At 38.8% G+C, this 24,292-nt stretch overlaps 2 protein-coding genes across 2 annotated transcripts in view; both read right to left on the bottom strand.

Annotated features, from left to right (window-relative positions):
- The window catches only part of LOC127462296 (probable G-protein coupled receptor 19), a 667,268-nt gene that overhangs the window by 593,905 nt on the left and 49,071 nt on the right, over positions 1-24,292 (bottom strand). The window lies entirely within an intron of this gene.
- The window catches only part of LOC127462293 (potassium voltage-gated channel subfamily KQT member 1-like), a 480,876-nt gene that overhangs the window by 422,272 nt on the left and 34,312 nt on the right, over positions 1-24,292 (bottom strand). The window contains exons 3-8 of the mRNA XM_051770771.1: positions 21,958-22,084; positions 16,528-16,606; positions 13,613-13,709; positions 8,916-9,056; positions 1,902-2,012; positions 249-344 (exon numbers count right to left, since the gene is read on the bottom strand). Coding sequence (XP_051626731.1) covers positions 249-344; positions 1,902-2,012; positions 8,916-9,056; positions 13,613-13,709; positions 16,528-16,606; positions 21,958-22,084 — 651 coding nt within the window. The remainder of the gene's footprint in view (positions 1-248; positions 345-1,901; positions 2,013-8,915; positions 9,057-13,612; positions 13,710-16,527; positions 16,607-21,957; positions 22,085-24,292) is intronic.

Below are 24,292 nucleotides of genomic sequence, written 5' to 3'. Positions count from 1 at the left end.
CACATATACTCATTGTGTCCAGTTAGGGTCCTTATGCCTGTGAATATCAGGTTAGCACACCTAGAGATGGAGGACAGGCAATTATCTAATTTTCTCTAGTGACTAAAGTGGATCAAAATGACTAAGTGGTTAAACAAAAGTTATAGATTTATAATAAAATCTAGGAACCATGATTCTCAGTATTTGAACTACTAGGCCACACTCCTTCTCCAATAAGCTCCTATGTATTTTACTGTTAGGGGCCTTACCTGAATTAGGGAAGCTGCAGCTGGGATTTGTCTGTTGAAATGCTTCTGACGTTGCTTTTGCTGTACTTTCAAGGCAAAACCAGACCCCAAAATACCCTAAATATATCCAAAATTCCTAGTCAGACTCCAATATGGCTTCACATACCTGAATCAAATACTTAGCATATGAAAGAAACAGACATTTTATAAAAGACTTTCTGAGAAAAAGAAAAATTATGATTTTTCAAATGCCCCTGTAACAGAATTTATTTATTCCAACAAATAAATCTGAAATTGAGCAGATCAATACTGGCATCATGTAACTTCAATAAACAGCATGTGTTTGTTGGTGTGAACATCAGGCTACAGGAATCAGAGACATTCACAGAGGCAGACACATTCCAAAGGCAACCCTACACAATGGTGGGAGAAGCAAATGACAATGTCACATGACTGATTCTCAGCTATTCTTTGCACTTATTTTTAATTCCTTTCCACAAAAAAACCAAATCCCAAACCTTTCCCAATCCCCCAAAAAACTCGTCCCCAACCCTCCCTAAAAAACCCCAAACCCACCTGTTCCCCCACAGCAAAAAAAAAAAAAAAAGAAAGAAAACCCAACAAAAATACCACTCCCACAACTAAAGCCAGAACCTAGTTTGATTTTCCAGTCAAACTAAGCAAACAAGGTAAAGACATGCTTAATAATTTCAACATTTCTGTTAAAATTGATAGTTACTGAAGAAATACTTTGTCTTGTCTAATTGCCTCAATGCTGTTGTCTTCATTCTCATCCTGTTTATTCAAAGATCCAAAAAGCCCAAAGATCTCTATAGCACTATATAGGATGGCAGATGCCATAGAAGTGTTCTTTTTGTTCCTGTCCTCACAGGACACCAAACTGATATCATATAACCACAAAACAGAAACAAAGAAGTGGTCACCTCTGGCACAAACATGCTGATAAAAAACCCCTCTACAACTCATAGACCAGAATAGCTTCAATTCTTCAAGTAGTGGAAGTTATTCTTACCTCCTTTCTAGGCCACCTTTATCTAAAACAACTGCTCTAAAGATACAGCAGCTTCATTCACAGAATCATAGAATCACTTGGGTTGAAGGGACCTTAAAGGTCATCCAGTTCCAATCCCTGGTGAGGGACACCTTCCACTAGACCAGGTTGCTCAGAGCCCCATCCAACCTGACCTTGAACACTTCCAGCCACAGCTTCTCTGGGCAACCTGTGCCAGGGCCTCACCACCCTCATAGGGAAGAATTTTTTCCTAATTCCAATCTAAACTTACTCTCTGACAGTTTGAAGCCATTCCCCCTTGTCCTGTCACTCCAGGCCCTTGGAAATAGTCTCTCTCCATCTTTCTTGTGGGCTCCCTTCAGGTACTGAAGGCCACAATTAGGTCACACCAAAGCCTTCTCTTCTCCAGGCTGAACAATCTCAATTCTCTCAGCCTTTCCTCATAGGAGAGGGGCTTCATCCCTTGGAGCATCTTAGTGGCTCTCCTCTGGATGAGTAGAGCCATACACACAAACACACACCTGGGGATGTGTGTGTGCACATTCTGAAGCAACATCCAACCCGGTTATTTCCTACCAAAGGCACCAATTTAAAATTACCTAATTGTGCACCCAAGTCAGACAGATTCAAACTCTACTTACCGCTGGCAGAGCAAAGAAAGAGATAGCAAATACTGAAAAACAGGAAGCTATTGTCTTCCCAATCCACGTCTGGGGAACTTTGTCTCCATAACCAATTGTTGTGACAGTTACCTAGGCCAGAAACAAACACCTGTTTCAGTGCAACAGAGTACCTTTTCTCTCCAAAAAGCAGGGAAAAAAGAACAAAAGGAGAAATAAATTAGAGAAGTATCAGGAGACAGGCATGAATGAGCAGTGTTTGGATATGGGAGTACCCTAAACATCACTGTTGATTTATCCTGGTTTTACATTCTTCAGCAGACATTCACAGCTGACCACTGTTTTGGAGACAACAGTAGTCTGGGTGTAGGATGACTGTTCTCACAGCTTGTAGCTGGCTGCTTCCACCATTCCAAAACTGCAAGAATTGGCCCTGTGGGCTTGAAACCATAGACTTGCAGTTTTTCTGCCTTTGCTTTTAAAATGTAGTTCCACAGTGGAGAGAAGAAAGCCCTGAAAGCACCGACTTGCACCCAACCAACATGGGTATTTGCCCATCTCTGCAGTCAGGCACACACTGGGAGAGGCAGGGTAAGCCCTGTGCTGACAGGGATGAAAAGGGACAGAATTTACACCATCCCAGCTGAATCTTCATGGCAAGAAGAGGAACACACAACCATTCCAGGAGGTGTTAACTCCCAAAATCAACCTGCCAGTAGACCAAGAGCTGAATGCAGCTGAGCCCTGTGCTTACCTTTTATTCCTCCCCCAACAAATAGAGTACTTTGCCACTCAAAATTGTGTTTAAGCCACAAGATGCTTATACCTGGATCTGCTCATTGCTTACCAGAGGCCAGGTACTCCCTAAGGGACAAAGGAACCCAAAGTCAAGGAAGATAATGTACCCAGCAGGCTACGTTATCTATCCTGACTTCTCCACTAAGGACCTGGTCCCACAGCAGCCAAGCAAAACAGAAGCAGAAAGTGCAGCCAGATCCAATCAAGAGTCTGGAGTATAAAACAGTATCTTAGCAAAAAGGCAGGTCTGACATTAAGCCAGGAATTCCATCCACAGTCCAGGATTAGGATCAGGTACAGTGGTCAGCATGCAGGTCCACAGGGATGAGGCATTGGCAAAATATTAGTCCTTAGGTGAAAGTCAGGATTAAAGGACTCCACAGCCAGACCCAGATGCAGTAAAGCCAAAGACCATCTCTCCTGTAGGAAGATTCTGAGTTTAAATAGAGCCCCTGGACATGGCTGGAGGCCACTGGTGATGCTGGCCAGGGTCATTAGGCCAATTAGTGCCTTCGGGGCCTTAACACCACCCCTCCCCACCTCCACTCTAAGCAAGGCATGTGCTTACACAGCTCTGGGATCTGTAGGGACTTGCTGAAGAGGGACTAAATCACTGTGGGGGTGGCAGGCCACCCCTGGAAAATCACGCAGGCAGGAGGACCTGAGCATGATGGAGGTTTTGGGCTGTTCCTGATGAACCCCAGCAGGAAGGAAGAGAATTCATTATGAGGCCAGTGGACAGTAAAGAATTGGTGCTGGGCAGGGATCAGAGTTCAGGTAAAGGCTGGTCCATCAGAAGGGCCCATCAACAAGGGCCAGCTGCTCCCCAGAGGAAGGTGATAATCAGCGGATCCCAAAGAGGATCCCCAGGTAAGCCAAGGGAATCCAACATATGGCCAGGCAGGGGCCTCACCACTCTGGGCACAGGCTCAGGGTAGGATAGACTCAGACACTGACTGTGCCCAACAAAGAATCCCAGTCATACAGCAATATCCAGGTAGAGAGGGATGTCTGAGGCTGAGTATGGAAGCCAGACTGGGTTGAGATCCAGCTCACCAGACCGTGGCTGAGCTGGGAACCAGCTCTCCTCCAGCACAGCTCAGGCAGCAAAAAAAAAAACCCAGGGCTGAGCCTTAATAAGTCATGAGGGTGTTGGGGTGACCCCCTGGTGTGCCTGGCCAGAGCCATTAAGGCTTTTTAGCATACTCAGAGCTCTGATGCTGCCATAAAATGGTGTGAGAAATGTGGCTTGTACTCCCTGAGAAGTGAAAGGCTTCTGGTGAGGAAATGAAGAATTCTGTCACCAATGCTAACCACTGGGGAGAACTTTAAATAGAAAAAATGCACTTCTATTTGGGAGCCCCAGCCCTAAACCTAGTCCCCCTCCCTTCACTTTGCCTTGAATGGTAGCAGAAATACAGCCAACACAGACTTAAAAGAATATGTAAATTTACACTGACTACAAAAGAGGCTGCCTTTTATGGAAAAATTTGCTGACAAATGCTTAGATATTATGCAAAAATAGGCTTCTCAGAAGAAGCTATCAAGCAATAAAGGCATGAGAAGAATATATTTCCTCCTCCTCCCAGAGCAGTTCTACAGAGAGCTGGAAGAAATATTTGCAGGGAAAAAATGACCAACTACTATCAAACTTAATTTTTCCAAGTTCAAAAAAAGTTAGGCTTGTGTTTATTCATCATAAATTTCTCACTTGATGAAGTTCACTTTGTAGAATCTATATATTTGAATGAATATTGTTATTTTGAACTGTAAACTGCTCTCAGCAGGAACTCTGTCTTTCCAGGTGTTTGTCCAGATTTAATGTGGCTTGTGAAGTGACTCAGGTGCTGTGTACTACCAGCAGTACAAACAGATGAGTTTGCCAGTCCCCAAAATTAAACCAGACCCCCCAAAATTCAACTTTGAAATGCAGTATGTGTTAGTGGGCAGTGGAGGAAGTTAAAGCAGTGTTTCTTTAACAGCACTTCAGCTCCTCAGTGCACCCAGATGACCCCTTAAAGTCTGTGATTTTTCCTTCCTTTTCCTCTCTTTTTTTTTTCTTATGAAAGGCTTCTTGGTTTTTTGTGGGTGGTTTGTTTGGTTTGGGCTTTTTTTTCTTTTTTTTTTTTTCCTGACTTCTCCAGCACTCAGGGCTCAAAAACAAACTGCAGTAATGTTGAGCTGCCTTAGTGTTACTATGGAAGACAGCATGAAAGCTGTAACCACAGAAAAGATGAATTTTCCATCTCTACAGCAAGCATTTGGCTGGCAGATTCCTGCAGGTGCCTGAACATGTCTCAGAAAGTTTTTCCCTGGCTACCTTAAGAGGATGCCTTCTTGGTAATCTAATTAGTACATAGAGTATGGAAAAGATTATAAATAATGTAATTCTCTGGATTTCTTAATCACAACAGATTATTTTTTTTCTACTTGCACATCCAAATGTTATTAGTATCTCTGAAAAGAGAATATTGACTGTGGTTTTTGGAAAATGACACCTCCTTCATAACACAGATTTATGGTGGCACATTCCGGCTGGTGTGCACATGCTCTGACACAGGCTCTGAAAACATATCTGTACACTTCAAAAAGGGAAAAACTTAAATTCAGTAGAAGTCAACAGAGTTGCCCAGATGCTTTAAGACAGGCAGGTGTCCTGAAGTGTGAAGAGTCAGAACTGCACACCTCAAAAAACATACTAAATATAAAGGGGTTCAAACTGCTACCTCTGGCACGAAAATTTACTACTGGAAATTCTGAGCAACTGATCCTAAGTACCTCTGCCAGTTAACACCAATTTACTGGAGAAACTATTTAATGCAAATTCAATGGTACAGAACAGTTGAGTTTGCAGCAAAACCCCAGTAAGTGTTACCAGCAGCAAGAGACAAGTGTGGAAGGGCCAACAGAAGAGAAGCCTCCTACGTGCCCTTCTTCTTTCCCCAAGAAAAAGTACCCAGAAAGGGCAGGAAAACTGCTGTGACATGGGTTGCAATTCTGGCAGCCCGACCATGCTGTTAGAAATGCTGTTGCATGTATTGTACATGCTAAAACTTCTGAAAGTAGCTTCATGTAAAATACAAGTCTTTGATATTTTATTGCAGTTTAACCTGTTTGCCTGCCAAATCTGGGTGAAACGACTTTGCATTTAACTGAAGCAGGTGAATGTAGTTAGCATCTAATTCCAACTCTCCTTCATTCTTTATTTTTTCTTTTCTTCACATTTAAACCTTTCAGGTCATTTGTATCAAGTTCAGCAAGCTTGCACTTTCTACTCAAAGCAAAATATTCCCCATAATACACTCTGTGGTTTTTGTCAGACACTTTCAAATACTTGCTACTGAGATTTTTTTTTTTCCTCTGGTTTAGTTTTGAAAGGCAAAAGTGAAATCAAATTTCACTCCCTAGTAACTCCACATCTGTGTTTCTATGTTACAGAAGATTTGAAAAGAAAAAGAAACTGATTCACTTTGTCCTTTGTCACTGTTCCCAGCTGTGAACTGCACCTGCACCGTGACTCACTCAATGCTGAGGAGGCCTAGATGCCTGAAAAGCTTAAACAACAATTTAAACAGTGTTCTTCATGTGCCTCACACAGCTAGAGAAAGAGAAGCTGATTTTATCATGCTGTTAACACAAAACAAGTGAAGTTTTGGAAAACAACAACAAAACCCATTGAACACTTTGCACGGCCTTTACATACACTTTGAAACACAGATTCCAAGTCATCTGTCTCAGCAAGGTAATAAAGTGCATTTTAAACTTATCTGTTGGTCTTCATAACTGAATTCCTTTTATATTCCTGAAGTCCAAAATACTCTTGTATAAACACATCCTGGCTTTTTTAATGTTTTGGTTTTTTTTTTTTACTCTTTAATCAAATCAGTGCTGTAGTTTCTAGCATTTAAAAGTATTTTGTAATCCACAGCTAAGTATTCAATGCAACTCATAAACCAAGCTCTGGATAACTAGAGCTTAAAAAGAAAAAAAAAAGGAAAGGAAGGTAGAAAGGTAGAAAAAAGTGCACTGGAATAACCTATGTATGAATATACGTGGACAGAACTGGATGCTAAAAGTGAGGGCTAATTCCCAACTCGTTGCTGGAAATCCTCTTTTGTTTTCCACTGTACCTTGTTTCTCTCAGTTTGGTAAGTTCTTCATCCAACTTCCCCCCCCAGATCAGGTCTGATTTTGGGCATTTCTGGCCTTTTGCACTTACAGGCCTAGGAATTACTTTATGAAACACCAAAGACACTGTGCAGAGCCAACATGAGTCACTATCCTTCAATGTTTACATATTAAATTTAGACCTCCTTATTAATAAACTATATGCTTTCCCTTTCTTTCAATGGTGTCATTCTAATTCAAAGATACTACAAACTTCCTTGGAACTTCACTTTGCTAGAAAAATTTATGAGCTGTTTTTCATGGGTTTATCTGAACTAGCACAAACTTTTATGGGAGTCCCTGATGCTGCTGAACTTCCCCCAAGAAGCCCCAGTTTTAAACAGATGTACTTCACAGACCATTCATAAAGCCAGAACAGGAGCTGTGTTCCACTGCATTCAGCCATTGGAACGCTGGTGTTGGAGCTGAACTGCTCAAATAATAGAAGAATAAGTGAACCTGTGTACTGGTTTGTTTCCTTAAAGCAGACATGGGGTATCTTTCAATTATACCCTAATTGTTTTTTTCCTCAATTACAGCACAATCTGTGCTTCTGATACATTTATTATTTTCCTGCACTAGCCAGAGGTGGTCTCACATCTATAACCATGAGATTTTATATTCTGAAAATTTTATCATATTTCCATTGAGGACTTTTACAAGTGATCGTTGCATGGGCTAATTCGTGGTTTCATTTCTTCCCAGCACCTTAGATAATCAGGTCTATCTGGCCATTTAGTGGATTTTGCTTTTTTACTAGATTCTTCTTAGTTTGTACTATTTTTTTGCACAGCCAAAGGTGATACTCTGCAAATGAAATGAATATTTGACAACCCAGTGACAGGAATTTAATGTTTAAAATATTTTTATACAGAACCACTTAAAAAGTGGTAACTCAGGCTACATGTAATATAGTCTGCATTTCTGTATACTTCATTGAAGTAGAGGCTTATGCAGCATCTAAGTTAAAGATTAGAAACATATATCTATTAGGAACATTTTGTCTGCCTTGACAGACTTACCAGTTTATTTGGATGTGGAGAAAAAATTGGTTTATGGCCCAATAACTGGCATTTTTCCAAGTCTATTATCTAAGAACAAATCCAGTATATAGTCTTGAAATATATCCTTTTTTCTCTGGAATTTGGGGGCTCTGCATCTGTTCTGGTCCTCTCATTTTTCTCTGTTACTAACACTGATGTGATGGATCTCTTTGGGTTTGTTACAATGAGACAGCCAACTCAGAAATTTTGTGAGGTTCTCTAGTGGGGAAAAGGACCCACAAGAGAAGGGATAGTTTATGCAAAAGCTAGTAGAGAAGGAAAGCTTAAGTCACAATGAGAAATATGATGAGAACAGCCACATGAAGGGAGTCTAGAAAAAATCTGGCCTCTTATTCTGTTTCACAGCTCTCTATTCCTTTTTCAACTGATTCTTGGCATCCACATGATAATTACCACAATGCTCTCAAAAGCCTAGTTCTGCTTTAAGGGTATTTTCTTCCTTTATTTCACCAAAGATTTTCACAAAATGCACCTGACTGATGACTGTTATCCAAAGGATTTGATGAATCCATGAAGCTTTGCCAGCTGCTTTCAATGGATCTATTTACCTTTACAGAGAATCGCAGATTCATTTTAAAAAAAAGCCAACAGGAACCTCTTACCTGCATAAAAGTCTGCATTACTACTCAAAAAAAATAAAGTCATTACCCCACTTCCACATACAGAATATAGTTTTAAAGTTATGCACCTTTTGGAGATAACTAAGTAGAGTTTAAAAGAAGTGGTATAGGTTTTGGAGGGAATTTAAACTCTTATGAGATGTGGATGTTTTATATCTGTAAACATTCATGACTTGCTGACCTGCTTCCACAACAAAATTTAATACCCAAATAATTTAATTGTATGTGTGACATTCTTTCTTGTACCTTCTTAAAAGACTGTTGAGCCTCCCTACAGAAATACATTCTGCAAAGAAAGAAAGACCAGATTTTTTTAAAGAATATCACAACTTCAACAGGAAGCCTTATGCACTGTTTGCATACAGATTTGACTGCTAAGGACTTACCACACCCCACCAAAGGGCATCAGCATAGCTGGAGAAACCTGTCTTTCCATCTTCATCAACTGCATCCTTCTCAGCAAGATAAACAAAATAGGATGAAAAAATTAACCCCAAGAATCCAATGTACAACGTGGTTATGAGCTCCTATTAAAAGAGAAAGCAAACAAGCACATCAGGTTTGCATCATGCATATTCTATCATTGTAAAACATTGTAAAACACTGTAAATTATCTGGGGGTCTTCTGGATCACAGTAGAAAAATTAATCTGTTATATTTCAGGTATAAAATTTGCCTCCAGTGAAACAGGTAGTGCAGTAACTTGTTTTCTATTCATACCAGGTTAAAGAGTTCAAAAAGCTATCATTAATATGAGATCATTTGGGCAGCTAAATGTAGAGTGGGACATCTCTCCTAATTATGCCTTGTGAATGGAAATCATTCCACTTAACTGTCCACTTAAAACACTAAATCTCTAAACATTTTTAAAATATCAAAACAGCTTCAGGAATGCAGTTTCTGAACAGTACACGGAAATAACAGTGAAGAAATAACAACCATGTCATGTGATTATGGGCATATCTAAGCAATGAGCTTGTGTATCTGATGTTTACATTGCTTAAGATTAAACACTTTCATGTTGAGATAAAACAACTGAAGATAAAATACGTTGGGCAGGTGTAACCTCTACTTCAGTGCTGAAAAGCAAGGCCGGGGCAGTTTATTAGAAGAGACTTTTGTTAGGGCATGATGCAGTTCTTGTGAATATACAATTTTCTCTACAGATTTTTGGACAGGAAGGTTGTATCACAGCTGATGTGACTCCGGTGCAGGATTGTTACAGACTTCAGGAAAAGTGTGCTTGCACATTTAAACAAGCCAAAATGTGTGGTGTCCCAGATGCAAAAACCTGTAAAGCTTTTAAAAAGCAGGGCTATGTTGTATTCAAATGAGATATTCACATACCCCTCAGGAAAATCGAATACCTAGCTATGAGGGGAAAAAAACTTATTTTAATTCCTTGAAGTTTACATGCATTATTCTTATATTTTCTTTGCACATATTTAGCCATCTTTTCTTTATTAAACGTTGCACTACATCTTCACTGTCATCTTCCCTAAGGTTTCTCTTTCCATTTCTCTTTCCTTGCACCCAAACCAACAAGGAAATTAAAATACTTCCATAAGATAAAGTTAAAATTAAAACCTGTCTGAGAAGGATTGCCTCTAGTTCTAAAGTATGGCAGGTTTTCACAGATTTCCTGCAATACTCTACCCATGTTTCTTTAACTGTTTGTGACAGAAGGTTCAGTTTTATCATCAAACTTCCTTCAGATTTTCTTTTTTATTTTTTTCTTTTAATTTCCTTAAAAAAGCTTTCTGGGGAAAGGTATCCCTGGTATCTAGTAACTGCATTCAGCAGCAGGAACTGTACATATTTTTCCTTCTCCCAAGCATTAATTAAAATCTAGGTTCAACAAGTCTTAAGTGATCTTGGCACAAAGCAAAAATAGGTGTTTTTCCTCTAATCATTTAATAATGACCTAAATAATGAATTTTGATAGTATTTAGTTTGGCCCATGGGCAAGTCTTTTAATTCAAGCCTTAACTTTTTGCTAAACAAGGCAGCTGAAAGAGGAAATCAAACCTGGAGTTTCAGTAGTTCAGATTTCTGTGCGGGTCACCTTTATTTTCTCATCTTTATCTAATGATAATGGTACACTGTGTGCCTGCAGATACCACCTCATTGCTTTGAAAAGCTCCTTGTGTTAATGTACGTAACTGACTGTTTGCATCTCTGTAATTTTTCACAACTTTTTGACTTGCCTTCACAGTGTTTTTTCAGTGCGAGACGAAGCTGCAAAACACCTGAGACTGTAAGTTCTGTGATGCACAGGAGACCACAGCAGAAATGGAGGCTAATTCCTGTTGCCTGCTTACACAGAAAACACTTCTGCTTTCATGTCTAGTAGATTTGTGACTTCCTTCCACATCAACAGAAATCTCTTAGTTACACCTGGCACGTTGCTGACATCTCAGAGGTTAATAGATTTTACCTGTTATTGAGGAGCGTCCATCTCTGCTTGCTTTCAGTGTTGTCCCAGAGGACAGAATTAGAGAGTGGATGATAATTAGAATATTTCTGTTTTAAGTGGCTTTTGGGGGAGCAGGGAGGAAAATATGCTTTTCAGAAGTGCTATGCATAGACTTAGGAGATCCTTTCAAAGTGGCTGAATTATCAACAGGACTACTCAGCTTATTTCACCACTGGTGCCCCTCAGCTCCAGTACTATTCATCTAGAGACTGAAATCTTTTTAAGCAAAGGCCAGAAGAAAGTATAATTGCCTTAGACTTTTTCTAAATGTCATCACTCCGTGTGACATATGTATAGGGAGAAAAACTAACACATGCCTATATTTAATTATAAGAACAATGACAGCAATCTCATACATACTGCATTTAATAAATAACCAAATAAAACTGAATATTGAGAGAGTTTTTGAAAACTTAGATAGATCTACATTTTCAGTTACGATAAGGACAACACAATACAAAGTTCAACACTTGGGAAAAATACAAGGAAATCCCAAATCTCAGCTCATTGCTAACTCCCTCCTAAAAGCAGTAGATATCACAAAACAAGGTGAGTGATGAGAAAAAATAAGTGAGAGGCTTAAAAGCTGAAGCTAGATTGGCTAACTCAGTTTTTCAGTAAGCTGCCTGATTTCTCCATGTCTTTCCATCACCACATACCATATTGAATCATGTTTTGTTGCTTTTGGCGAGAAATCCTTGTATAAGCTCAACCTGCTGAAAATAGAAGAGCCAAACTGGGCCTGAGTGAGCTAATAAAGCTGTATGTAAAATTCCAAAACACATGGAAATCATTGGTGACAACTTCACTACGCTCCTCTAGGCCCACAGAGGTACAAATGCTTGCTATTTTCACAGGTCACAAAAATGTGGATTTATTTTCTCACATTGTTTAATGGTTATGGGCCCCATTTTTTCTCAAAGAGTATCAAACTCAAAAAATAGATGAGGACTTTGTACTCTGCCAGAGAAGAAAAAGCAGCTGAGGTGTTTTTGTTTTGGTTTGGTGTTTTTTTTGTTGTGTTTTTTTTTTTTAAACAAAAATTTCTTTCAGGGACTGGATAGGAATAAAGGTTACCGTGTTAGAGTTTCAGCTACACTTGTCCAATGTCAATACAGAACTGTGTGTTTGATATTTTTTTTATTAATGTGTTAGTGGGTGATCTGCTTGGACAAGTACTACAGATCTGTAGAGTTTTATTTATCATCATAATCACTTCTTTGGGGTAGCAGAATTTCAGGTGCGTTTACTCATAAATGCACTTCTCCAAGGTGTTTTTTTTTTTTTCCTTTTAAATCATTGAACTTATTTATGCTCGTGACATTTAAGATTTAAGTGTCGTATTTTGGAGATAGTATTTCCTGATTCTTGACTAAAACTCTGAACACCCACAGGAAAAAAATTTCTCAAACACCTCTGTAAGCAAATGTTGAGAAAGTGTATTTGGATATCAGCTCTGCCCTAGCTAGATATCCAGGCAATGTGAGCATAATAAATGGAGACCACACAGACTTGGAGCATTAAAAGTCATCCTGTTGTACAGTATGAAAGGAGGCCTTATACTGGAGCACTTTGGTGTGCATCACTGCTGCACAGCCATCGTGACAAAAAATTTCCTACAGTACTGGGGGGGGGAGAATAAAGGGAAGAAAATTAAATTGTAGTATTAAATTAATCACTTGGATTAAGCACCTCCCATTCTCTGTCTCAGAATAAGTTTTCTAAATAGAAAATTTTAAAATGTCTGTGTGGAAATCTGTAAGTATTAGTCAGTGTCTGGGGAACAAATCTACACCCATAAAGCATAAGTTAACCACCCTTAGAAGTCTGATGTGAACATTAATAGCAGAGTATTAGCCCTCCACAGTGTGGTATGATATGCAAAATTAAAAGGCTAATGCTGTAAGTTTCTGTTATACTGATAAAGCTGAGTGGGCTACAGAGATTCTGTGAAGACTCAAAAAGAAGCCTACAACTAGAATTTTTTTAAAGTCTGCAGAAAAAGTTCTAAGCTCTTCCTGCTTAATGGACTTTTAGACAGAACAATTGTTTCAAAGCTTTAACAGACACATAACTACTTATAGCCAAATTTACCTCTGAGACTGCACCCTTAAGAAAGCAACTTTTCTTGCATATTATCATAACATAGTTCATATTTTTATTTATAGAATGCATTTGAAAACTCCTTATTCAGGCAGAGAAAATAGAATTATTTAAATAATTTACTTTTCCGCTAGTATTTCTTTTTCCATGCAGCAATCAAGCAAGGAACACATCTTCCATGAAGACAGTGGACAATACTTGCAATATAAAAGGCAGCCCATATAACTGCATTTAATAAATTATACTGAAGGATAACATCAAAGAGTACAGCAGTTCATTTCCAAAACAAAACCCCAAAACTGATGCTTAAACCCTGTTATCCACTGCCCTGAATAGTTAAGAATAGTTTCCCATTTTAAAAATAGAAAGAAACACATGATGGACTTTTAAAGTATTTTTATTCTTGCAACAGAGAAGTACATTTAAACCGGACTATGATTTGAAGTCCACAAAAGGAATTTACTAAAGTAAACAAAATGCTGGGGATCCTTAAAGGTCAAGTACCTGACGATGTATGAAAACAACTGATCCCAAAAGTCTCCAGGTGCCTCCCTGTCGATCCACATGGAGCATGCGAAGTATCTGGAGAAATCGGATGCCCCTGCAAGAAAAACAGGGCATTAAATAAAAAATACTGCTCTGTCTACCCACAGCTGGCTACATTCACTAGTGTGCTGCCATATTAGAGAACTGTGATAGCAACACCCCTGGCCAGGGTTGCATCTCAGATTTGAGGCATCTCAGTAGACTCTGTGTTTAGATTTCATTATAGTCAGATATATATAAATAGGAAAAGAATTATTTAACAGAAAAACAAAGAAGCTCAGGGGGAAGTTGCCTATTTTATATGATTCTGATTGTCAAATGCCTCCTTTCCAATGAAAACCAGTGCTTCAAGGTTTGCTAACACAAGTAGGAGCAAACTTTTTTCTCTATTTGCCAAAAAGAATATGAATCAAACATGGTATCACTGACGTCCTTCTTATGTGAGTTATAGAAATTATCTAATTGGAAATAGATAGAGTTCTATGTCTTTTTAGGACAATAAGTGAATCATAACCTCCATATTTCAACTAATGAAAAATAATTGTCCATATGGTTCCTCAGTGTAGTTTTATTCCATGGAAATATTTTATTTAGTCATACTTTTGACAATGAACTTTGTTTGCCTACAGTCATCCACCTTAGTGACCTATCCCTGAAACAAACCAGTGAAGAGCAGGAAAGGATACATGCTGAATTCATCTATGTGAAAACTTTTCACTAAAAGTATTTTTGGCTCTTTTTATCTACCCTTAAAATTTTGTTGTGGATGTAGGTTTTGCTTGTTACCTCAGACTTCTCATTTCAAGTCCACTGTGGCTGCATTTTTCTGGGCTACACCTGAAAGCTGGAAACTCAGCCATCCTGCAGCCACTGGTGTTACTCACTCTGGGAAGGCAGGTTGTCTTCTGCAATAACCAACTTTTCCTTTATTCAGAAAGCAGGTGTTCTGAGCTCTCACAGCAGACAGTCAAACGATCAAAAGCTTGTCATCAAAAGCACTCAACAATCCTGACTATCAATCACATATCAGTGACCAGGTACATGAACACCATGGTTTGTTATTTATTTGATATGCCATTGGAATAACAATTTTAATTAGCAGGAAACTTTTAAAGATTCACTTAAAACCTGCTAATTAAAACACGAGTTCAAGAATTACAAGGCTACCAAATATGTGAGCACCAACAGACTTACACAATGCAATTGCTCACTGGTTGCTCCTCTCAGGAGGGGAGAGATCTACATGTAACACCCCTGTACAATTATTAGACACATCTCTGGATGCCACAATCAGACCTTGATTTTCCTGTCTTCTGAATCCAAGCTGGTTACAGCTATATTACTGCCAAGTGCTGACATGCATGGTACAGGCTGGCAGTTTTACAAACAGAGGTTTAAAAAACATGACAGTGAACAAGAAAATCCAGATAGCCCCCAAACATGCACAACACATATCCACTGAAAAGGAAAAAGGAATTTGTTGGAATGAAGACCTCTTTTATCAATTTGGTGACCTTGAACAGTGAGGAGGTTGGAGGACTCTGCTGGAAGCTCTGCTGCTTGGTTCCAGTCTCACTGGTTGCTGCAGTGAGCAAAACGTCAACCTGTCACACCTGGGGGATCTGGAGCCTGGAACTTCATTCTACGAGTAAACAACCTAACATGTGTGCACCCATGTTTTCTGGGACTGCTGGGATTGGAGGGAGGTACAAAGAGGACCTTAACAGAACACCTTAAAAGCAACAAAAGCAAAGACAAGGTATGTGAGATTCACTCCTTCCTAATTCAACAACACTCACGTCACAGTTCTGAGGAAATCTGATGGAACTAAGACTTGTCTGACCCTGATGGCTTTTCAGTGGAGCAATAACAACACTGCAGAGATGTGGGTTAAGCTTCTCTGTCAGAGCATTCTGAGATGTAGTACAGTGACTGTGTGATTGAACACTGGGAAAGGCTGCACTGAGCCCAAACCCAACTGGGTCACACATCAACACAGAGCAGGCCTTTCCATAAGAGTCCTTCCTACACTTCTAGTTGAATTCAGCAAAATCTTTGGAATTTTCACATTCACCCTCCTCTTCTCCTATACAAGCTGATAAATCACATTCATGTTGCTCGTGTGAGCCTTTATTATCATGTAAGGATTAATGTTCTATGGTAAGAGTCACCTTAAAAATGCTTTATACCTGTAGTTCCCTCCAGTGTTTGTTTACGCAGCTAGAGAGTTTAGATAGTACTGTACATTCTCACTTCCCAGTGATCAGATTGCATTGGAAATCAGAGGCTTGTAACAGAACATGCAACATGTCTTGCAAGTTAAGTTAGAAGCTTATCATTCTTTTCTTCTATTTATCCACTTTTCCTCCCAAAACAAGCTTGCAGTGCTTGATGCAAGCTGAACAAACACTGTAGACATCAAATGTTTCTGGTTCATGTACAGTATGAGTTACTTGTGCCAAACAAATCCACCAAAGCATAATTACTCTTTAAACAAAGTAATTACTCATACTCAAAAAGTACCGAGTTAAGTGCTGTCTGGATTACTTCTTAAATAAACTGATGTTCTGTAATACTCTCTTGTCTCAGAAGGAGAGCTGTTTGATGTTTTATATAGGACAGAACATTTAGTTTTTTCCATTTGGCTTCAGCATTCCCACCATTTTTCATATGCCTTGTTCCTGTACTCTTGTTCCCCAACAGTGATCAAGCACAAAAGCATACAGTCCTCCACTGCCCAGTGTTTCAACAGAATAACTTTTCCTAGATTAGGAAAATCAGAAATACATCTAATTCAGAAATCAGGAAATTAGATATACATCTGATGGTAACATCTATGGTACTGAAGAGCTACAGTCACTAGAAGAACATACCTTATTGCAGAGGTAGCAAACACCTGTCCATTAGATCCTATGCTCAGAACAATAATTGAGGCTACTACCACAATGAGATCTGTCAAAAAAAAAAAAAGGAAGAATGTATTAGTTTCTAGATCTCAGCAGTGAAACACATAAAAAATACAGACTGAGGAAAGAACTTTAAAAAAAAAGAAATTGTTACCTGAAATTTGGTGGGCAATAAGTTAATGTAATAGTTTCACATCAAAAACCCAATGACTACAGTTTCTTCCATGAATTTAATAACGGCAATTTCAAAGAACAGCAGCTTGCCACAAAAACAACAAATGCAAAGGCATATGTACACCCTAGAAATGAATCCACATTTTAGCTCACGGTTTTGGATTTACGAGGAAAAGTAAGGTTTTGCTTCACTCAATAATGAAATGCATAAAGTCAAGTATCATGCGTACATACACATATACACTTGGTTTAAAAATTGTATCAAAGCTATAAAGCCAAGCTTTCAAAGTTTAGGGAACTGTCAGAACAAAGGTTTGCTAAAAAAAAAAAAAAACAAACAGAGTTGTTGGTTTACTTTGTGACACAGTCTTTATTTGTATGAAAAAAATAATTGTTTCCAGAGATCCTTATTTTTTGTTTCCACAACTCCACAGTTTACACAGTTCCAGCACTATACAATGCAAATGATGGATTGTGTTTGCAGTGCCAGCATCCTTTATTTTCTCTTATCCTAGTTCAGTGACCATGTCTGTTTCTTTTAATTATTGAACCTTACTCTAACATTATTTTGAGAAGATATTTTTCTTATTTCCTCACAGGCATTTCTGTGGTAAACCTCTTTAGAGCATCTCAATGCTTCACTTTCAAATTCTAACCAGAAAATAAAAGATAAATGGGTAGCAAATGTAGCCAGAAAGAGGAAAAGTTTTGGTAAATTTCCCTTGCCAGCTTTAAACAGGCAGTACTTTATTCTTCAGAGCACTCAACATTATATAGCACTTCAAAAAACCCAGCGCCGGCTGACCTCACTTGCAGCTGTGAGAGCTCAGAACCTCTGTAACCCGACTTCAAAGTCTTCAGTTGGACATCCAGAAAATGAGGCACACTTGTGCAAACTGATTTAACTGACTGCCACAGAGTTTCCGTGCGATGCCTGGGCAAGATGCAGGACAGAATCCAACTTGAGAGGCAGCAGCAGTTTCCTTCAGAAAGGTTAACTTGTTTTTTCCTCCCCTTTAAAAATTCTCCTGCCTCGTTCACAACCGCGTCGTTGCTGCAACAAATATTGCAGAGGTTCTACAACCAACAGTATCCTTCACTCCCTGACTTGGATTAATTTCCAGTATCATATGGCTTTTGCTGTAAAAGATGGATTCCTCCCCAGGGGACAGCACTCAGTCAGTTTAAAGAGTGTGCAACCATAATTGTACATTTATGAAAATGAAAATAAAGAAAGGGAAGGATGAGGCTGCAGAAAGAGCTTCCATTTGGGGATAATCTTAACTTTTGAAGGTCTAACTTTCCAAATTTTTCATGCTATTCTTTATTATGTATATGTGTGAACATGTGTTTGTAAATACCAGAATTTAGGGTGGGTTTTCTTCCTATCACATCATAATACAGATCTTTGCTCTTAAGCAAATGATGCACCCATGTCCTTACTAAATTATCAGACATATCCATATCCATCCAATGACCAGCACTGAAGGAGGAAAAGACTGACTCTCAGGAAATGAGTTTCAATCAGGTAGCGAGAGTAAAATAGATTTTTTTATTTGTTCTTTCTACTTTTCTGAAAGTGTTCTACATGGTAGAGATATTTCTGTTCTTTTATCCCCTCTTCTTCTCTGTTCCTAGTTCTTACTTTAGTTTCCAATCTTTAGGCTTCTCTCAGTAATCTCAGTTTACAGGTCCAAATAGTCCTATTTTACAGTCCAGGTCTTCAGCATATCCTGCTATTTCACTGCCACCTTTCAATCCCATGGATTTTCAGCCCCTGCTGTTTTTCCTTCAACCTCCTGATGGTTTTTCAGTCTCCTTAAACACTCTTCTCCCAAACCTTTACATCCTCATCCACCCTCCTGTCATTTTACTGAGTCTGTATGTCCCAGCTCATTCCTTCTACCTCAGCATTCGAGCCTGGTATTTTCCATGTGCCCTGGGCAGATCCAGGAAGAACACTGTAAAACCAAAATCAACAGATTTTCCACTTCCAGCCCCAGCATTACTGCTCCAAGAAACCTGAAATTTGAATTGTGCAGGCTCACTGCAGTTTCAGTCTCTGAGAAATATAAGAGCATTCTCTAGCAGGGCATTTGAAGCATAAGCAAGCTACCAAATTTTCAGGGGCGTGTTAGTCAGTTTGGATTTTCAGTGATAAACAAAAAGCTATTTTGTCATTAAATTTCAAGTGTCTGCTTCAAAGTTTGGAAGTGTTAGTGCTTCTCCATAAGCAAAGGTCAGAACTGCCTTTCTCAGGAACAGCTTAAACATCCTGCATGAAATGTCTCCACAAGACTCAAGCTGAAGCAGACACTGACATGGAAAACATCAGGATAAAGAGCCAACATTTGTTTAAATAACTTTTTCAACTCTAACAAGCACTAGTATTTAGAATAGCATCACACCAGTATTTATGGCAGTTCTTAAAAACTGAAGTGTCAAGGCAGTTCGGTAATTTAAAAAATCTGAATACCTGTAATTTATAAACAGCAATATGCAGATATTCTTCTTGAAGTTTCTACCTACTTATGTGTCTGCAAGCATGTCTGTACATACACAGGAGGTGTAGAGAGAAAAAAAGGACATGGCATATTCTATACAATACATGCACCACACGTGCAGACGACAGACCTACAGAGATCACATTCCCTGCAATTTAGCATGTGTAGTACTTTAAAAATCTCATCCACTGCTAGTCCACTGTGGCTTGCTGATGTTCTGAATCCTTGAAAAATTCCAAACAGCTATCATTTTAATATAAAAGATCAGTTTGCCAATATTACTTAGTTATACATAAACTGCAGCGTAGCACATAACACCTACATTGTAGCTCACCTGAGCACTGCTTTCTATTTGAGCAAATTTCTGATGTGTTTCTAATGTTTCCAGAAGTTTACTTTCTACTGTGCAATTCTCAGCTTTTTCATTAGAAGCAATTAATCGTTTTTAAATTTAAAACAGTAAGACTATTTGTATTTTATTTCATATTTTATTGCTGTGCTATATTACAGAATGTAAACAGTCCTCAGCTTAAAGGAGTGTTCTTAGTAGTCTGAAGATAATATGATGTCCACAAGGACTTAAAATACACAGACTATATGCACAAATTTGAGTTTGATTTTATATCACTTTTTTTTGCTGAATTTTTGTGTTCTATCAGCATTTCATGAATTATAAAGATAACTGGAGCTTTACATACCAGGTGCTGCTGCTTTTTCAGAGCTGTATACATAAACCAATCAAAGGTGCTTATAAATAAAGTTCTACTGTGCTTTACTTAAGGACAGTATAAGATGGACACACTATGCAGGCTTGAGTTTTTACACCAGTAACTTTTGTCCCCCTTACATCTTTCAAACTGCATCCTGTCAAAACCAGGAGAAACAAAAGCTAATTCATAAATTGGTTCTTTAGTGATATTTTCTGCAACAACAACAAAAGGATAAAAGGTTGTGAAAGGGCATTCATTCTCTTGATTTTGCCTGTGCTTGGTACCTGCTTTTCATAAAACCCTAATTAGGTTGGGATTCTCAGAAGCATTTAGCTCCCAGCCCAACCTACTGAAATAGTAAGTAATGGAAGTGTTAAATTAGTATTTCAGAAAGGAATCACTATTGCTGCTGCTGCCATGGGACATAGCAGCACACACTAAACATGCTCATTCTGTGAACTGGGGAATGAAGAAGCATGAAGAGAAAAAGGGATTTTTCTAAGGATTCTTGGTATTCTGGGAATTAATTCAATATATGTCTCCTGACAGGTTATTTAATGATAGAATTGTCTTTTCTCACATACATGTAATCATCTACAATCTGTCTGCAAAAAGGAGAAAAATTAGTCTAACTTTAGAAAATCTACCTAAGAAATTAAAAAAAAAAAAAGAAATATTTACAAGGTAGGGAAATTGCATCATTTTCCATTGCACCTAAAATGTTAAAATACCATTCAAGAAATAATGTGTCCTATCTTAACATTTTCCTTTCCCAGTTATAGAAGTTGCACATTAACATACTATTTTAAGCAGCATAGAATTCAATAATATTTTAAAAGTTTATAAAAGAAAGTAATAATTAGGCTTGACTACTAAAACTCTTTCAAGTAATCAGCACCAAAGTAATTTTTATTTACAATTAGAGAGGGGAGGAAAGGAGGAAAGATAATGGAAGAAATTAAAGAAATTCAAAATTGAACTTTCTAAGAATGAATTCAAATTTTAGTGTGAACAGAAACCCACAGAAAAAATCTCCCTGCTGCCAAAGAAATTTCGGTGGAATTTTTCTGATTTTAAAAGACAGACTTTTGTATTAATGCAGAAGTAAAATGAATACCTTATTTTTACATTCTGTTCTAACCTTTAATTTCTTTTTCTAGTGTTTGTACTTTATTGTGTTGATTTGAAAATTATAGGATGAGTCAGGATGATTCTAGTTCCTCAATAACCCAAAACTGAGTACAGCAGCTCACCACATTATTCACTACTTACATCTAGATATATAATAGAATATTTTGTTTCCTGAGTTTTTCCACTGTTCCATAGTGTCACAGATGGTTAAGGAAAAATCAGCTCATTCTCTCCCCTTTTACACCTCTGTCACTTCGCTCTATTTAAAACTCAATGAGTTTTAAATGTCTGACTAAAGTAAAATTTGCAGCTCTGTATAATGGACTCCATGATTTTATGGTCTATTATAATTTTGTACAAACACCATCACTTTTTATTAATCCCTCACTGTTCCACAGGTTCTATTAGTTACCTCTCCTAAACTCTCTCCTGCTCCAGAAATGCTACTTACAATAGTCCCTCAAACCATCTAAAATTGTTTAACTTTACTACTACCCAATAAAATTTTTCCTGAGTTCTACTTTTCCCATTTCCACGTTTTTCCCAATTTACACTCACCTTTGTGTTTGCTTTCTACAGGAGACCTAAAGAAGGACTTTGTGTCCAAAATCTTATCAATTTTCTCCAATTAAACAAATAGATTTGGTCGTTTCTTCACTTTACAGTTCTGCCTTTCTAAGGCTGATGTCTGCCTGTGTCTCACAGCCACATTTTAAATGTTCAGTTCTAGCAATCCCAAAGGAGAAATAATTGCATAGGTTCACAAAGCAGATAAATGCTAGAGGAACAGACACAGCTCAGCTGCAATAAGCTCTCTGCAGTAGCTGACACCTTTACTTTAAAACAAAGAAGGAGGGGGGAAAGAGTTCAAATCTTACCGATGATCGATATTGGCTTTCTGGCAAACCGGATCCTTCCCTGGAAGCCAACATATTTACTCCTGCAGCCTGCAGACCACAGCCGGACCAAATATTCAGCACCGAAAAACACAACCAGGACTATTTCCTATCAGAAGTAAAAGGAGAAGATATCAGGGTTTTTTTTTTTCATTAGAAGTCAGGTTACAGTTTGCACATCTAATTTATTCCTATGACTAATACAAATAAGTTTGTTGAGATGAATGATGCAATAAAAAGGATTGTGCCTAATCTGTTTGCTTTTTATGTGCATATGTCAGCTAGTACATAAAACTGAGATATAATCTGTTCCTGAATGTGATTTGCATGAATAAATGGATGGTTTCATTCCATCAGTCTATCATAGGGAAAATCACGATTTTCTTCTTCTTTTGTTTCTTTCAAAAACTTAAAATTTTTAAAAATAAAGAGTGGAGGGAGGCTACAAGCACATAATTCCTAAAACTAGCAAGTATATGAAACATTTCTAGATCATGAAAAAGAATTTATGATCATAAAACCAAAAAGTGTAATTTCAATGTTTGTATACTTGAAATAGAATCACAGAACATGACAAAATGGAAGAGGCCCATAAGGATCAAATCCAACCCCCTGCTCCTTGCAGAACTACCTAAAACTAAACCATATGACTAAAAGTGTCATCCATATGCTCCTTGAAGTGTCTCGGGCATGGTGCTCCCTGGGGAACCCATTCCAGTGACCGACCACTTCTCAGTAAAGAACCATTTCCTAATGTCCACCTGAACTTCCTCTGGAGCAGTTTCACTCCCTTTCCTGTCCCACTGCTGGTCTAATAGTTTGATGTCCTTCTTATATTGAGGCACCCAAAACTGCACAGGACTCAAGGTGGGGCTGCACCTTTGCAGGTGGGACAATCACCTCCCTTGATCACTGGGTGTGCTGGGCACCCAGGACACAGGTGACCCTTTTGGCTTCCAGGGCACACTGGTGACTCGTATTGAACTTGCCATCAACCAAAAACCCCAGATCTCTTTCTGCAGGGCTGCTCTTCAGCCTCTTGTCCCCCAGTCTGCATGTGTAACCAGCGTGGCCTTGTCCCACATGAAGAATAAATCTCTTGCTCTTGTAAAATTTCATACAGTTGGTGATTGCCCAGTTCTCTGGTCTATCCAGATCTCTCTGTAAGGCCACTGTACCCTCAAGGGAGTCCACAGCTCTTCCCAGTTTAGAATTGTTGTCAAACAATGTATATCTGATTCCTGAGTCTGGATCATTTATAAAAACATTGAAAAGCACTGGCTGTAAAGTTGAGTCCTAGGGAACCCCACTGGTGACTGACTGCCAGTCTGATGTCATAACCCTTTGAGCCATTGTATAGCTTGTCTAGCTGTGTGCTGGACAGTTTATCCAGAAAGATTTAGTGAGAGACATACCAAAAACTTCACTAAAATTCAAAACCACCACATCTGCTGCCTTCCCTTGGTCAGCTGTCAGTGACCTGGTCATAAAGGGAATTTAAGTTGGTTAAGCAGGACTTTCCCCTCATGAACTCATGCTGGCTGTAACCAGTGACTGTCTTGTCTCTCAAGTTGTTTTTGGTAACCCTCAAAACAACCTTCTCCATAATTTTACCAGGCACTGAATTGAGGTTGATAGGTCTGCAATTACCAGGGTCTTCCTTCTTACCCTTCTTGAAAACTGGGACAACATTTGCCAGCTTTCAGTTTAGTGGGACTTCTCCAGAGTCCCAAGACCATTGAGAAATGATGTCCCACAATGACATCTGCTAGATCTTTCAGTATCCTGGGATGAATCTCATCAGGCCCCTGTGCATTCACCTGGAGCAGCAAGACTCAAACAAGTTCAGGGTCGACTGGGATTTTATCATCCTCCCAGTCGTGGTCTTCCAACAGAGCTCTGGGCTTCCCAGGGCCCATCATTGTTTTCGAAGACAGAGGTGAAGAAGGCATTAAATGTCTCTGCTCTGTCTACATGCCTATTTGTGAGGTGACTGATCTCATCAAGCAATGGCCCAATGCTATTTCTGATTCCCCTTTTGCTACTAACATATTTTTAAAAGTCCTTTTCATTGTCCTTCACAGCACTGGCCAGCTTGAACTCTAATCGAGCTTTGGCTGCACTAACTTTCTCTCTACCATGGTGGACAGAATCTCCGTAGTCCTCCTGTGTCACCTGTCCTCGTCCATACACTTACCTTTTCTGCCTAAGTTCTAGAAGATCCTTGCTCAGCCAAGCTGCTCTTCTGCTCCACTTGCTTGACTTCTACACTTTGAATTGCCTGCTCCTGTGCTCTTAAGAGATGGCTCTTAAGGAG

The sequence above is a fragment of the Manacus candei genome, unplaced genomic scaffold (assembly GCF_025592945.1).
Source record: "Manacus candei isolate 608988 ecotype Guabito, Panama unplaced genomic scaffold, ASM2559294v1 h1tg000124l, whole genome shotgun sequence".
Taxonomy (NCBI): domain Eukaryota; kingdom Metazoa; phylum Chordata; class Aves; order Passeriformes; family Pipridae; genus Manacus; species Manacus candei.
The sequence above is the reverse complement of the archived record's forward strand: the minus strand, read 5'-3'. Positions and strand labels throughout refer to the sequence as shown.